Below are 17372 nucleotides of genomic sequence, written 5' to 3'. Positions count from 1 at the left end.
CCAACCTGTTCTGAGATCTCTGCATCAGATCGCGACACTCAAATCTTGTTTTTTTTCTATTAGTCAAAATATCTCTAAACCACAACACCGATCTTGTTTCTTTTATTTGATTCTAAGTTTGTTAACTCCAGATTCCAGTTGGTTGGTGCCAAAAGATTCTGGCTTCACAAACGTCTTTCAACCTACACTGTGAGTGTTTAATTGATGTATTTAAAACGGGCAAAAACGACACAATAATCTGTGTTACTAGTGAAATTGATTGCGTTGATTCATGATAAAAACTTGGATTAAATTCTGACCATATTTTTAAGATCCCCTAGAAGACAAAAACATTTTAAACTTTCCTAACATGTCATTTTGGTTCCTTTTATATGCTGCATTTCCACCTTGAGACTAAAAAATTAGATTGAGACATCCAGGGTGAATCTTTCTGTATCATAATTTTTCTTTAGAATCAGTTGCTGCTTCAAACATCCATGGCTGAATGACTCCAATATTACAGTTTGCTACAGTGTGGTGTAAAGTAGTTTTACAGTGTTCCAGCAGTGTTGTAGGTGAGCTGGTGTGCTCCATCTGCAGCGAGTGAGGAGTTTGTCGAGAGAGAGAGGCAGGGACTTCACAGATTTGCACATTCTAGAGCAGGGATGTCAAACAAACAAAAAACAACCCTCCAGAGGATCCAATCTGGCCCACGGGACGACTTTGTAAAGCGTAAAAATTAGAGATTAACTGCTAATTGTAAATTTGTAAAACTACAAATTTAAGGTACTTTCTAGACCATGAAAGTTGTTTTGATCATAAAATACTAGATTGCTCATTGTTCTTTTGTCAATTTGTATGTCATTTTTGTAATATTTTATCTAGTTTTTTTGTTTTGTGTCTGACTTGTCTTTTGTCTCATGTTTTTGTCGTTTTGTTTCCTTTTTATCTCATTTGTGTTTTTTTTTTCTTATTTTTATCATTTTGTGTTTTGCTTTATCCATTGTTTTGTGTATCATTTGTGTCGTTTTGTGTTTTTTTTGTCTCGCTTGTGTACTTTGTCGTTTTGTTTCTTGCTTTTGGTAAAGTTTGGTCTCATTAGTGCCATTTGTGTAATTTTTTTGTCTTGTTTTTGTCATTTGTCAATTTTTTGGTGGCTTTGTAAGTTTTTTCTGTTTAATCTGTTGTCTCTATTGTTTTGTTTCGTTTCTCATTTTTTTGTCTCATTTTTGTAATATTTTGTCTTGTGTTTTTGTTGTTTTTTGTCTTGTGTCTGACTTTTGTCGTGATCATAAAGTAAAATACTATATCATTCAGTTCCAAAGACCTGTGACTAAATGTTTTATGTCTTTGTAGAAACTCTGTAATCTGTAAGTTGTTATTTTTTTAAATGATAAACTGAGGCATGATAGTGCTGAAATTCAACATATTTTTCTTTAAAAATGTCAGATGTACTTTTTAACACTAAAACAAAGGAAAAATTTGGAGTTGTGGTTATTTATAGGTTATTATGCTCAGATTTTACTGGTCCATTGGAGATCAAATTGGGCTGAATGTGGAACCTGAACTGAAATGAGTTTGACACCCCTGTTCTAGAGGAAACATCTTTTTTTTTTTTTGTGCAAGTCCTTTGTCAAATCTGCTATGTTCATACAAAATAGACAACAGTGTGCTACACCTCATCAGATTACTATGGAATTCAATGAGCACACACTCAAACAAGCAGTCACTTGATCCAGATGTTACAAGGAAGCCAGTTTCCAGTAAAACACAGTAGGAGGTTATTCTGTGTGCCTGTGTGAGTGCGTGGACGTTGGTGCGTCAGTGTCTATGTTTGAGAGGGGTAAAAAGGGGTCAGCATGGAAAGACTGATGCAGGTCTGTGGAGAGGAGTGCATAATCGCTCAGCGAACAGCCGAGAAAGGAAGGAAAAAACAAGAGGATGGGATACAGATCTACTAGAAGTGTGCAGACGGACTGCAAAGTGTCAACTAACGACTCTTGTTAAACCTCAAGTGTGAAAACCTTCATAAAATGTAATATATTTATGAAGGGACACAGTCAGAACTTGAACACAAATGAGAACAATAGAAAAAAATCTGAAATTACATTCAATAGAATTAAAACATTAAATAATGATAACAAAGTGTGAGAACCTATTATTGAGTTTACTTGTCATGGCCTTTAATTTTCTAGGCTCATGAGAAGAGCAGTCCCTCTCTTTACCCAGTGGTCTGGACTCTCAGCTCCAGGTTTGAGGTCAACGCCGATCACAAAAGATGGTCTTCCTGCCCCACCAGACCGCAAAGGGAAGTAATAACATGGGCACAGGTACATACCTACAAACAAGAGGCACGGAGCTGAGTCAGTGAAACCACACAGCATGACGCAGATGGTAAAAACACGAAAGCAAAGATAAATCATTTAAAAATGAATAAAACTGCAAAGAGAAGACTATGGAAAAACAGCTTGTGGGGTGAATTGTGGAATTTCATATTATAAAGTCCTGTAAAACTCACTCTTAGCCATCTTCTTGCGGTTTTCCACTGGCCTAAAGTGGATGGTGGGCATGGGACAGACCATCTGCATGGGTTCAGCTTCCACCAGACATGTGTTCTTCCTGTCCCAACCAGCCCCCTCCAAGTACAAACCTCTGACAAATACCCCATCCTGGAGGGAGGTGGCAGGTAGGGGAAGGAATGAGATGACAGACAAGGGGGGAAAAAAGGGATGGGGGGTTACAAATGGGCAAAGGTAATGGGAGAGTTTTACATACTTTCTTGAAGGTGACTTTTGACAAACACGAGTGCCAGTTATTAAACTAAAAATAGAAATAATAAGGAGGGGCAAAAACAATGGAAAATGGAGGACTGCAGGGGGAAGATGAACAGAGGAGAGAGGGAAGCGGCAAAGAGGAAGCTACAGGAGAGAGGGTGGAAAGATGGAAAAGGCAGAGAGAAAACTGAGGTGGCACAGAAAGCAGAGATGAATGGGAAGCAGTAGGTCATGAGAGAGAGAAAGTAAGAGAACAAAAAGAGTTGAAACTTCCAAAGGAAAACACTGTGGAGAGAAGAGGCATTAGAGGTGAGAAGAGAGAGGAAAGATGAATCTGGGCAAAAGAAAAAGAGCCAGAGAAATAAAAAGAAACAAGTAGGAGGAAGGGACAGAAGTGTGCATTGGTTTTGGAGTAGCGCAAGGAGGTATAATGGAGAAAGGAGAGAGAACCACACAGAGAAGCCGACAGAAAAGAGTTAAATAAGACGAGTTGAGGAAGAAATCAAGTTGCAATGACAGACATTTGGGAACAATATGATAAAGCATTATCAGTCCTAGGCAAAGCAATTCAAACGGGAGAGCAGATTTGTGGAATGGGAAAACAGGCACAAAGTGGTGTGCTGCTTTGAATGAAAATACCTTTTTTTTTCTCCAACAAAAATCACACAGTCAGTGTCTGAGCAGAAATGAAAAATGTGACAGACAGCGGCAATGACAGCAGAAAGCTAATGGCTCAGAAAAAGCGGTCTGATGGCAGGTTTATGGAAATCTATACAGAAATAAAAATGTGAGTACAAGGAGTCACCTTGGGAGGGCGAAGGATGTGGCTGTCATCCACAGTGGACACTATAAACTCCCAGGACAGCACGTCCACTGATACCTGCAAGAATACACAATGATAAGTGTTGGATGGACAGGATATTGTTACTGTCAACAGTCTAACAGTGAAAGTTCTGTTAGAAGAGTTTCTTAACCTACAACATTAAGTGTGGAGTATCTGGCTGTGAAAATCTGAGAAAAATATATGTGCTTAAAAGAGTGATAGACAAGAGTATTTAACAGGTTGTGTTTGCCAAACCTCCACAGAGGATGACTGCTGGTGCGTCCTGAAAACCAGCGTGCCTCCAAGTGTTTGTCAGGGAGATTTCATGTGTGTGAGTTGTGTGGCTGTGAAATTTAATCCTCACTGTTTAGTCTTCAGATGTAAAATCACATAATAACCTCATGCATGCAGAATTGCATAACCGTCTCTATGTGCATGTGGTTGCGTCAACTCTCACGTTGTGTATTCGAGCAGAGGACTGCAACACGGCGGTGAGGAAGCCGTTGGGAGAGGTGAAGCCGGACAGCCAGAACAAGTTGGGGGGCTGCATCGTCTCTGCCCAGCGTGCAAACTGATCGACTCGCTGGCAAAGATCCCTGGTCCACGCTGCCAAGGGTTTCAGTGAAGGGTATGCCTAGTGGACAGAGAGACAGAGAGAGAGAGAGAGATGGGAAATCTGCAGTCATTTCATGCTTCCAGCTGTTGGCAGCCGCTCATAATGGGAACAGGCTCAGTACAGTGCAGTTGGTGGCTCGTACGTCTCACCAGCACACAAAAAGGGATGCAGGAAAATGTGTGTGAGAACTGTGTGAAAAGTCACAAGTTAGGCGTGAACATAGTTAGAATATATACACCTACATTTGATCATTTGCGCCTTTATTGTATTCAGTCAAGGCTGAAGGAAATGTAGGTGAGAGAGGGAAGAATGACATGCAACACAGGCCTATAGCTGGAATCAAACGGGGAACACTGTGGTTTTGTGTCATGTGTTCAAACAATTAAGCTACTGAGGCGCAATGTTTACTTCCTTTGGTTAATTTGATATTGCTTAAAGAAGATTTACTGGAATCTATGAACAATCAGTCATAGCATATTAAGGATTTTGAGGGAAGGTGTTTAACAAGCAGTGCTTCAAAGGTTATCTTGTTTTACTATCAAACACACAAAAATAAAAGCCATAATGGAATGGATTGCTAATTGCTGTCATAATTATTTTCATTATTAGTTGATTCAATTATTACTTTTTCCAAGTAATCGGTTAGCAATTGCGTGTAAAATCCATTAAAAAAAACAATAACTAGGGATGCCTGTCATAACTTTATAAAGCCCAAAGTTAAAATTTCACATGCAAAGGCATTTAATACATAAAGACATGTAACAGACGAAAGGAATGAAACAATTACAAAATGCATTTTCTGCTGCTAATCAATTTGCAGACATCCTTTTCAAACACGACAATTTAAGGAGAACTTCTGGTACAGTTCCCTATAGTTTTGGCCAGTGATCCGAAGAGCTTTACTAAAAGGCAACTGGCTCTTAAGGATGTTTAACCTCTTAGGAATGACTAATGGGAGTCCCACATTCATATGCTCACCTGCAAATCACATGGCTCATGGCCTGTTAACAACACAAAACTCACATAGTTTGACAAGTAAATGATTGTTAAACAGGTGAGGGATGAGTCATGGTGGTGAAACTTTCTGGGAAGGGATCTCAGAACTGAAGGATAAGTACCTGATAAGTGGTTAATAAACCCCCTCCTCTGTTTAGAGATGGTTGTTTTAGTTGAGCACAGACAGCTTTCTTCACTTCCCTCTCAAACCGTCTGTATTGTCTGTCCAGAATGTGAACATTACTGTCTATAAAGGAGTGTCCTTATCCTTGGGATGCAGGAGGTCTGCTGAGCAGCTGCTTCCCCTGTGTTGAGCCATATGCTTTTGGAGCTGATGTTTAGTCTCCTCTATATATAGGTCAGTGTAGTCTTCGCTGTATTGGACTGCATATACAACACTGCTCAGCTTGAGTATGGGTGTTTTATCCTCAGGGTGATCCCGTTTTTGTCTCAGTGTGCTGCTCAGTCTGAAGTGCACCAGGAGGTCGTGTTTGGAGAAGTTTCTTAGACACAACAGCTTCATTAGGAATGACACTATTGTTCCACCTGTTCTCTTTTTTTTCTCTGTTTGATGTTGTGCTGTGTTGTCAAGATCTTTTTCAATTATGACAGCTCATTTGGGATAGTCACAGATTATAAGTGCTTTCCTCATTTCTTTTCCCTCTGTCTTGGTGGGGACTGACTCAGCCACTGGCCAGCTTATGTTCCAGTGCGTGTTAAATAGTAGCTACTGGTTAGTACATATGTGTATGTTTCCAGTAAATTTTTACATATATGATACTAAGAAATGCAGATCATACCACATCAGGCCACATGTCAGAGCTGCAAGAGCAAAGCCCATGTTTTAAAAATGACATAACATAATTTTTATTTCCTAACAATATGAATTAATGCTAATATTAATGGGATTCAGCTGTTTGCCTGTGGCAACAATCCTTTACTAGTCTTCAGGCTGAAACAGATCCGCCAAACGGTCCATCACAGATCAAAAATACCAAACTTTTGAAGGCAAATTCTTTCTCGAGTCAGTCTGTTTTTTGTGACTGCAGTGTTCAGATTTAACTCTTTATTCCACCTCAGGGAGACTGTAAAAATTAATCCAGTTTTATATCTACATATACTTTCAGGTGTCTTCCTGACCCTCACATTCAGACATAAGCTGGATGTTTTCATAATGTCGACTATGTGCCTGGAAAGACACCAACATATTTGCACAATTTTTATTGGCTGTATAAATTTCACTGATTTATTTCAAACCCCTTCTACAAGCACAGATGCACATAAACTATACAGTCCCCACACAGACACACATACACACACACACACACATACAGGCAGAGCGTTGTGTGGAAACCAGATACAAAAAGGCCGGAGACAGAGAGGCAGGCAAGCCAAAATTAAAGCCATGAGTCTGTGAGCTCAGAACTAATGACAGGCTGCCATGCCAAGGAGGAGCAGAGAAGAGAGGGATGAAGGGAGGGATAAATAAGCAGGACTGAGAATCTATGAGGGGCTGTTTTATGAAGACATAGACAGAAAGAAAAGAGGAGAATGAAGGTAATATTAGAACATATGAAAGGAATAAGATACAGACAGAGAGAGATGAAGTTGACTCAAAGTACACATAGGAAAAAAAGAGCAAGACACAGCAAATTTGAAAAGACTGAGATAGGTAAAAGCCAGAAATAGAAGGAAAAAGGAGAATTGTTGTGTTTACAAGTCGTCAGTAGAATATATGCTCAGCTGGAGGCAGTAGCTCTAATAATTATCCAATACTCCTATAAAAGGAAATACACACACACACACACGCACACACACACGCACACACACACACACACACACACACACACACACACACACACACACACACACATGCAGACACACATACAGTACACTGAGCAGTAATAAGCCGCTGGCTAGAGGACAATGAGCTCAGGGTCTTTTTAGGAAAGTGGAGCAGGCCTTGAAAGGTTTACTTTGCTTATTACACTACGATTAGTCCACAGACACTGGCTTTGTTCAGCCACTGAGGGCCAAGGTATGCTCCACCTGATGAACAGCCACTCACAAATACACACACACACACACACACACACACACACACACACACACACCCATCCACCCACACCACTGACTCATACACTGCACTCACACACACACACACACACACACACACACACACTCGTAAGCCAGAATCTTTTCAAGCCCCTTGACCCAGACTGACAGCACCCTGTGTTCTCTCCCCACTGTAAAGAGAGGTCCAGTGATAATGAAGCCAGAATGGAGCATTCGGACAGAATCACAGCTGGAATGCTGCCAGAGTGCCATCAGAGTGTGTGCGTTAGAGTGTCTGCGGTTGGACAGACCAGAACAAGTGTGTGTCTGTGTAGCCAGGCAGAGTGATGGATAAATACACCTTTAATAACAGACCAGTGAGTGAGCACAGAGACAGGCCTGCAGCCTTTTTCTGGCTCAAGGAAGAACAATAGATTGGTGTCGATCACGTTACAGTCACAAAGATCAATATGCAAGACTCTGACTGGACATCTGAATGGCCTCTGTTAAGGGGCTGCACAGAAATCTATTGTAGCTGTTGCAGAGAGATGCTTAGATGCAAATGTAGTCGGAATTTGGAAGAAAAAAATAAACACAGCAGTCTGTCAGCACTGGAACATTATCCGTGAGCCTCAAACAGAAACACTCGGTCAGAACTTGATCATACTGTAGAGAAGAGCCAAACCAATAAAGGCTACATTTGTTTCACTGTTTACCTTGGTTCTTGCTTGCATTGTTATGTTTTTCAAAGCATTCTTTTATCATTTTAATCCTGACTCAGCACAGCCTTTTTGTCTTGTATTATTCATGTCCACTCAATTCTCCACTGAGCAGCTATCTCAATATTATTGATCTTAGCAGCACTTCTTCCTTCTAGTCTGTGTCTGCCAACTTTCTGAAGTCAGATAAAAAGAGGGTAGCAGGTGTAGTCTCTCAGGAGAGTCTCCTCTATCACACTGCAGCCAGGCAGTATGATAATATGTGCTTCACACTTATATGTTTAAGTACACCGATATATATTAAAAGAAGTGAGAAGCAGAAAATTACAAATCAAGCAGTAGAGAGAAGATAACCAGGAAATGAAAACTAGGGTAGTAAAGCATACTAACAAATTTGATGTGACCTCAAAAGAAGTCGTAACGGAGGATTGTGTGGATAACTGCAGGTGCTCTATGTGTGTTCATACCTTCGCCCACAGCGGCGGTACACGGGCATCATACATGCAGTTGAAGGTCTCCTCCATGCTGGGTGACATCACCACTAAGCCTTTGATGCCTTTCTCCAGCTCCACCAGGGACAAGCTACAGACACAAACACACACAGTTACAGAAACAAGTGCCAACAGTGGCTACAATTGCAATGAACTCTTATCCATGGCAAAATGTAGCTGCCAGTGTTTAGTAGTCTATTGACTTTAATGTGCATAGAGACACAAGCAAATTATAAGGTTTTCTTTGCAAATATATGATATTAGGGACTATATTCAACTCTGTGCAATTGATTCAGCTTTGTCAATTAAGCACCAAACTCCTTGCTATTCCTCAAACTATTTATCTTTAACAGTGTTTTTGCATCAAAATGATTTTAGAAAAAGCATTTCATCTAATACAGTGCACATGACCCAATTTCAGTCTTACTTCATGGTAGGGTTATTGTCACCGATAAAATGTCAAAATGCACAACACAATGACACAGATGTGCGTCTGTTAAGCTTACTGTCACAGTAATATAACGGCACTGAGGCGCCTGATGATGAGGACTTCATTTTTGTACCATATATTTGGGTTTAGCAGTAGTCACTCCATAAGAAATGCATTTCAGGCATACAGTAGTGTCTGTGCAAGATCCAAATCAGCCAAAAATTTACTTTCATTTGCTTCCTTCTCTTTTAATCTTGGTTATTATCTCTTTTCTAGCTGGTACACAGCCTGCTGCAGCATAAGTAACAGGAGAGAGAGAGCCCTTGGGTGAGCAGCACCACCCCGACTCGCTAATTATTCGCTGATGAGAAACTGTAATTGTTCTGCTGTGAATCTCCTGAAAGTGAGTCAGATGTGTGTTAACGTCATATTACACTTGCAGACTTGAGAGACATTTGAGAGTAATCACACGCATAAAGGTATCCTACAAACATGACTCTTGGCCAGATGACATGCTGACAGACGCACACATACGTGATAGTTTCCAGCAAAGAGTTGTATCTCTGGATCTCTTGCAGCAGGACCACATTAAGAGGTGTGGGGTTTTCCTGGACGAGGGACCTGGTGCCTTCATAGTCAATCAGTGCTGGGATCTTCTTACGAAGATCTGTCAACATCTCTAATACCTAAAAACACAGATTAAATATTGCACAAAAGAAGATGTGACTCACACAGGCTTTTGATTTTAACAGTAATACACATACACACACACTCCAGAAAAAAAACAGTTATACTCTAGCAACCATAAATAATAATAATAAAAGGGAGTTGGATGATAAGATTACATTATCAGTTGGACAAACTACATATATTTAGCTGCACTATTACACTATCACAGAATTTAAACAAACAATTACTTCAAGGAGTAAGAGATAAGACTCCATTAACTTTTAAAACAAAACAGAAATATCTGGCTAAAACAGACTGAATGCACAACATTCTATATATATTTGATTTAAAATAATGAAATCAATCTCGCTCTGAGTGGGATCAGCATGTGGGAGCTGTTACAAAAACCTTATTTAGTATATAAATAAGTGCTCTGTCTTTTTTCCTGCACTTACAGAACACTTTATCAGCAACTAAAGGTACATTTTCATTTACAGCAGTCAGTATAAATATCTAACAGTAGCAAAAAGAATGAAGTTAGAAGCATTTAAAGGAACCTTTTGAGGCAAGGCCTAAAACTTTACAGAGCAGCGTTCACCATAAAACACGGATTCCTAGATCTGTATCATATTACACTGATGACGGTAAACCAGTGTTATGTAACCATATGGTTGTTTCAGCATTGTTGGAGGAAAAAACTATCATATAATGCTGGGTGGCTTCATGAAGAGAGCCTTTTTTAGCTGTAACTATTAACTGTTCTGTCACAAAGATACAGACGGACGAGGGTTTTAAAATCCCACTGACCAAACCAAATGCATTTATCGGTCACGGATTAAGATCAGCAGAAGATCAAATTGTTGTGGAAGAAAATGTTTAACACACACACAAGCCTCATCCAAACAAGAAGGATGAAAACCAAACGTTAAACTGCTGAGGACTGGGAAGGTGACAAATACACTTGTGGGTCATAATTAGATGCTGATTGTTTTTGTCACCAGGTTCCTCCTCGACATTCCCAACAGATTCCAGTATGTATATATTTGAAAGACAAGTCGCGGTGACAGATAACCTGCCCAAATATGCAAGTCATTTAGTTGCGAGTGCAGAACTCAGTGAAACAATTTTCTTAATTGATTTTCCAGAAAATGTATGACCATACCAATGTTGATATAAAATTACATGTACCGTGCCAGAGAATTTTATAAATAACATCCAGTCCTAAACTGAGAGAAACTCCATCCATGTGCCAGGCTACTCTGCAGCAGCTGCGCCTGAATCATATATCAGTACTCCTACTACCCATAATGATTAGTGCGATGAAAACAACCACAAATGCCGTAGGTCAGGATTAATCAAACAGACAAAAACAAAAACAGCGTCATGCACTAGGTCATAAAACAAACCAACATGTAGCTGTAAAAACATGTTGTTCTTTCTGCAGCTTGGTTTCATTTCTTTTTTAATTCATCGCATTTAACCTGACCACGATGTCAGTATTAGTTCTATGTTGTGACCATTACAGGCCTTGAGCCTTTTTAAAGAAAAGAGAGAAAACTGACACAGGTTGGATTTCATTAGATATCTGTAAGGTTTTAAATCAAATCAACTACGAAAACCTTTTGTAAAAATGAAGTCAGAGAATTACATAAATATATACTTAGTGGTGTGTCTAACAGATCATGCAGCCATGGTGCTGAGGTACAGAGGGGGATATTACAGTCTTTGTGTTCTTGTTCGAGTTTATTGTTTTTGAGCATATGCTCTCAACATGGCGCAGACTGCAGTATCAAATTAAAGCTCACAAAGAGTGATGATAATATGATTTTAAGGGGATAAAACCATTTTCCCCAAGTTCAACTATACATACTCTATAAAAGAGATGACTATAGGGCCCAGTATGCTGCTGGACTATGATGTATGGTTGTACTCATTGCACTACAATAAATTACTTGTCGTCTCTGCCCTCCAATTTCCCCACACCTTATCTTCTCTACTGGGCCTGGCTCCCCTGGTGGTGATGCTGGAGACCTGGGGCTGCAGGGAGAGCAGGGTGTCAAACAGCGTTCTGGTCTCAGCGATCTGACTTGCGATGTCGGCATTGGTGTGCTGGCCAAACACCTCAGGGTGCTCTGTAGGTGGCAGCATGTTGATATAGTCCTTGTATGAGGACTGGGGACCGTCACGGGGGATGTAATAGGAGGTCAAGCACGATAACCTGATAGATGAAAAAGGGTTGACAGAACAAAAATTGAGTCATATATAAAAGTATTTTTAAACATACAGCAACAGCAAAGTAGAGGGAAATAACAAATTAGAGCATTATATTTTGGGTATGGCTTATCTGCATAGTTAAAAGGCAATAAGAGTAGTTAAAACAGCCCATTTGAATTTGTTTCTGAGCATACTGTACATTACGCCATCTGTACACCTAATAATATACAAAGATACAATTACAGAATCTAACCTGTGATGCTGTCAGAAAATACACTGCATTTCTATTCCATTTATTTCATTATGATGTGCACACTATTTTAATGGCAAACAGCTTTTAAAGACTTTCAGAATACAGTATTAGAGCCATCATTCCCACAGTTTTATTCCCTACCATTGTAATGGCCCGTGACCAAATTTCTTTTTACAGATTGTTTTCATCTCATCTAATGTAATTCGATGTATTGATGCAAGTGCAGCAACACAAAAACGTTACAATACAAAGGACAAAAACATATTCAAGTGTTCATGTATTGGCGATATAAAAAACGAATGTTCTGTTGGAGGCAGCTGAATGAAGTGGTAGTGCTGTCATTGTACTGCAGTTTCTTTACACAGCTGCCAACAGCTACCCGAGAACTCATACTGACTGAAATAATGCAGTGCACGAAAGCCTATTCTTTGAACTTTAGAGATTTCCCTTAGAATTTTTTTAAGAGCAGTGTATTTGAAGGGACTGAACATGGGATTTGTGCAAGTAATAAAGCAAAAAAAAAAAAAAAAGAAAAAAAAAGCCTAAGAGATCATGGATGTGTTAATGTGTATTAAGTGGTAATATTCTAACTGTCCTCTTGGTGGTGCTGGCACTCTACGACCAGAGGAGAGCTTTCCCAATAATTCACAGCCAGTTTGTCTCCACCACATAAAAAAAGGCTTCACTTTGACAGCACAAATTTGGAGACTAAAATATTTAAATGGCCGACCCCTAAATTATTAACGGCATGCTTGGACATTATAGCACTTACATTCGTAGTAGCACATTACAATGTAGCAGAAAAAAATGTGTGTCATAGTGTCTCACTTGAAGAAAGGTTCATTTACGGCAGCGTCACAGAAGTAGTCGTTGATGTATGTTGTTAGAAGACGTCTGTCAAAGTCGTCTGTGACGTGACCGCCATAGTTGACCCCAGCGATGAGGTACTTTAGTGCATCCCAGGGAATCTCCTTGTATTCATTGAGATACAGACTGAGGAGATTCTCGCTCACCTAGGGAGGCATCAAGACGAGGATCTTAAAATACTGGCTTTGAAATGCAAGGCAACATACCAAGGAGAAGTGAAAATTCTTTGCTGTAGAAAGCAGACAGAAGCAGCAAAGACAGAATGGAGAGGAAGAAATGTTAACAAATGCAAGTAGAGGGATTCAGCGCCACGCAATTGAACTATAATTGTGCTATGTTGCACTTGATTGTTGGTGGTGGCATGGTTTTCTGGCAATACGGAGCAATAAGCTGTTAGGATAATATACCAAACTAACTAGGTTGTCATTATTCATTAGTCTAAATATTGAGGTATGAAATTGCTTTTCTGACTGTAATTTAAGTCAAAATCTAGTCAAGGAAATCAACAGGCACATGGAAATTTTAATCAATAAAACATTTCCAGCACATACTCAGCCATATAATCATCATCTTCACTACATGTTCACAAAAGACTAGTCTTTCTGTTTTTACTGTGCCTTCTAACAGCTGCCACTATTTCTATCTGTATCAGATGAGGCACTGACCTCGAAGTCAGAATCATTGAAGCCATAGACAATGTTCCAGCCCATCTGCAGAAATTTCTTCCTTTCCAACAGGATGCTGTGAAAAAAGCAGAGGGAGAAGAGGAGCTTCTTGTAGAATACGGGTTTTGAGCAGCGGTTGAACTGAGCCTCAGTCACCAGCTGATACAGACGCATCATGTTGGCTTTAACTCCCTGAGGACGACAGGATGGGCAGAGTTAGCACAACGGAGGGTGTTACATGTAGGATGTATGTCTTACTCTGGAATACTGGTAGGCAAATAAAATGTAATCTACAAAAAGAACTACAAAGAAGAGTATTGATTTACACATGCACCTTTGGTGGCTCAGTGGTCATCTTGACACCAGCCTGCAGGATGGTAATGGGAAATTCGGGGTGTGGCGAAGAGCTGAGCCAGAGTCTGAAGTTTGTATGGGGCTTCTGTACCTGTAGCTGCTTAATCAACTTGTCCAGCTCAGGCATCCATGAAAGTGAGAGGTGGCAGTTGGCAAGGAACACCCAATGACCTGGGAAGAAAAAAAGTACTGAGAAAAGCTGATATAACTTGCTAAGACTGTGTATGTAAGGCTTTGAGCATTCAGATAATGTTGTGGTTGCCATGAAAGAGAAAAAATTCATGATTCAAACACTTTGTCCTAACACACGTTAAATCAAACTAAAAAATTTAAGACAGAAGAGCGGAAAAAAAAACAAAGAAGTAGTGGGTCTCGTACCGTTCTTGACGCCCTCTTCTATCATGCTCTTGGCAATGGGGGCCTGTCCCTGGCCCAGAGAAAGAGCAAAGAAGTGCTTGCTCATATCAGAAGCCTCAGCCAGTTGCAGCAGGGCACCTGCAGGGTCCACTCCAGGAGACAGGACAAAGATCAGAGGAGTACTGCTGGTAGATTCCTCTACAACCTGGGGAGAAGACAGATGGACAACAGTCAGAGAGAGTAAAAAAAATTAAAAGTAACTTGTTTGACGCATAAAAAGGACTCTGTGATGGGATTTTGTGACATTTTTAAATGAGATAGAATCAAATACAATTACACACATGATATTATTGGCATTTAAACCTTCAAAACTAATAATAGAGATTAAAAAAAGACAACAGGGACTAAAAAGATTACAGCTGACACTCACAGCCTTCATGTCGAGAACAGGAGGCTCCACAAAGGGAGCACCCAGGTGGTTAACAATGAAGGAGGTAACGCAGAAAGAAACACGGTCCTGACGCAGAGAGCGCACTATCAGCATCTTCTGGAATGTATTACACTTCCTCTGCCAATCACCTAGAAGAGAAAAACAGAGAGGAAAGGTAAAGTTGGGAATCCAAGGGTGAAGGAGGGCAGTTTGGAAATGAGGACAGAGATGTAAGATTACACCAACATGGATTATTAAGAGTTGAATTTTTAAAAAATGAAGCGAAAAAGGGTAGTGGATAAATGAAATAATGAGGGGAAAGGCTAACAGAAATTTAAGAAAACCTCAGCAGCCTAAGTGAGGACTGTGGCAAAATCTGCCTGCTATCATATTCAAACAGAGCCAGAGTTTGTCAAATCTAATTTCTACTAATGAAATTTACCAATAAAAGACATCCAGATACACACATACTAACTCTCACACTCTCTCTTGCTCTCTTCTATCTCTTCCAATAATTCTTCCAACAACAAACAATTAGGTTAGAAAAAGCCGAGCAGAGGACGCATATTCACCATTAGGCAGACAGCAGAAGAGTGTTTAAAGGTACTGATATGTTGTTCCAAACGACCAGTGTAAAAACGGTGCTTCACAGCATCGTGAACGAGCTGTCTTTCTTGCACAGCAATACTCCCAGCCTCTCAAGAGAGTACACTTCAGTTTCATTGTTCTTCGTGGGCGGAATTTCCTTCAGTAATACAGTATCAAAGAAAAAAGAAAAACCTGCCTCCTACAACACATACAGACCTGGCAGAGAGGCATTCTCTGGCTCTGAGCTGGTGAACCAACGGTTCCAGAAGTGAGAATGTTGTTCAAAGGACTCCACGATGCCATGGAAGTTGGGCAACTTATTCAGCTCTGTGATGTTGTCCCAGCAAGAGTCTGCCAACCAGCTGGTGCATGGGTTAGCCATCTGACCCTGTTTATCAAGTACCTAGAAAAACACCCATTAATTAATCACTAGTCAAACTTTTCTTCTATTAATCTATCAATACATACACCAAACATCTCACACATCTGTCACACAGTATCAGACATGTCCCTGGGATATTAGGAAATTTACTTGTGTAGAAACGTCACAATGATTGATAATGTTCCTAACTATTGAAAATATAGGTTTGACCTGCTGGAATGTCTTAAACTGAACAAGGCAATAACATGATGTTTGTGTATGTTCTGTATTTCTTACAAGTCCTCCTCTAAGGAAGAAGTTGTACTCATCCATGTTGAGTATGCCAGCCACCTCCAGGATTTTGACACACATCTGGAAGCTGAAGAGCAGCTTGTGAGCCTCAAACAGACCCCGACACATGTACCTGCAAAGGACAACACAGTTAGAGACATGCTGAGTTAGCTACAAAAAACTTCACAAAGTGTTAGTTTCTGATTGATTATATCAAAAAACATACAATTCATGTGATATATTGACATTGCTAAGTTATGGCATAACATCTGTATCAAAAACAAAGATGTGTATAGTTTTATCAGCCTACAGAAAATGTGGATATATAAACTACACCTTCCATTCTGAAATCTCCGTGATATACCATAAACCCTCACGAGCTCTTTGTCATTTTTTTTTAATGAGTGGAAATGTTGATCTGCAGCAGTTTAAGAAAAGGTGAACATTTGCTTACCTGTACACTGCGTATGTGTGGTAGTCATTTAGGTTAGCAATCCTTTCTTCCAGTTTGGGGCTGCGCTTGCTCTTTTGTATACTGTGGTTGAAAAGGTTAATGTAGGAATCCAGAGAGAACTGGTACATGGAGTTAATGTGGCTCATGTCGTTTAGAATGAAGAAGAGGATGGAGGCTCGTTGGGCACATGAGCGGTACGCCTGTGTAAGAGAGAACATTTTAACCCCTTAAGTTGTAGACTATTTCCTTATGTGAATCACAATTCTAAATGAATTCTAAACAGCCTTATAACATTGAGTAAGTAGAGTCTGATGCTAGGGAACCTGTTTGAAAAATTCTTAATTCTTATCTATCTTATCATGTTAATTTTCATTTAATACCACTTATTTATTCATCAAAAATCGTAGCAAATGGATGTTATAAATGGATTCAATGAATCATAAGACCCAGTGAAAAGCAGCACATCTCCTTTGCCCTTTCATCCCACCACCTGACCTCTCTCGCAGAGTCGATCTTGAGCTCGGTCTGTTCACTGCTCTCCAGCTGCTCTGACACTTCATTGGCTGTCACTTTTGATGTCTGCAGGGTGTTTACCAGCTGCACATCATCCAGCAGTGAGCCCGTCGCCTCATTTAACAGTCTGGTAGAGAAAACAACCACCAACAACAAAAAGTCTATATAGATAAATCCAAAAACACACTGCCTACAATGCATAACTGACAAAGTTTAACACAAATGCAAAGTTTAACACACAGGCAAAATTAAAATGTGTAACAGTTTGTTAATACACTAGACAGTAATAATAAAAATCCATAATTACAAAATCCTTTTTAGAATTCTTGAAAAAAAAAAACCTGCATTCAATCACAGGTTAAAAGTGTTACGTGCTCTTTCAATGAAAATATTTACATTTGTAATAAAAAGAAAACCGTGAGACTTTAAACATACTAGTTTCATTAAGGACCGCTTGAAAAAAATAACTTGTC

The 17372-nt window shown here is 39.8% G+C and overlaps 1 protein-coding gene across 1 annotated transcript in view; it reads right to left on the bottom strand.

Moving 5' to 3' along the window:
• Positions 1 to 414: 414 nt before the first annotated feature.
• dnah2 (dynein, axonemal, heavy chain 2) overlaps positions 415 to 17372 on the bottom strand; it is a 72497-nt gene continuing 55539 nt past the window's right edge. The window contains exons 73-88 of the mRNA XM_035950287.2: positions 16882 to 17026; positions 16387 to 16586; positions 15939 to 16065; positions 15497 to 15683; positions 14693 to 14841; positions 14284 to 14467; positions 13886 to 14076; positions 13552 to 13743; positions 12848 to 13032; positions 11536 to 11770; positions 9418 to 9569; positions 8430 to 8544; positions 4034 to 4210; positions 3559 to 3633; positions 2498 to 2648; positions 415 to 2317 (exon numbers count right to left, since the gene is read on the bottom strand). Coding sequence (XP_035806180.2) covers positions 2163 to 2317; positions 2498 to 2648; positions 3559 to 3633; positions 4034 to 4210; positions 8430 to 8544; positions 9418 to 9569; positions 11536 to 11770; positions 12848 to 13032; positions 13552 to 13743; positions 13886 to 14076; positions 14284 to 14467; positions 14693 to 14841; positions 15497 to 15683; positions 15939 to 16065; positions 16387 to 16586; positions 16882 to 17026 — 2620 coding nt within the window. The 3' untranslated portion in view covers positions 415 to 2162. The remainder of the gene's footprint in view (positions 2318 to 2497; positions 2649 to 3558; positions 3634 to 4033; positions 4211 to 8429; positions 8545 to 9417; positions 9570 to 11535; positions 11771 to 12847; positions 13033 to 13551; positions 13744 to 13885; positions 14077 to 14283; positions 14468 to 14692; positions 14842 to 15496; positions 15684 to 15938; positions 16066 to 16386; positions 16587 to 16881; positions 17027 to 17372) is intronic.

This window comes from Amphiprion ocellaris, chromosome 23, assembly GCF_022539595.1.
Source record: "Amphiprion ocellaris isolate individual 3 ecotype Okinawa chromosome 23, ASM2253959v1, whole genome shotgun sequence".
NCBI lineage: Eukaryota > Metazoa > Chordata > Actinopteri > Pomacentridae > Amphiprion > Amphiprion ocellaris.
Note: the sequence above shows the minus strand (reverse complement) of the source record. Positions and strands in the feature narration are given on the sequence as shown.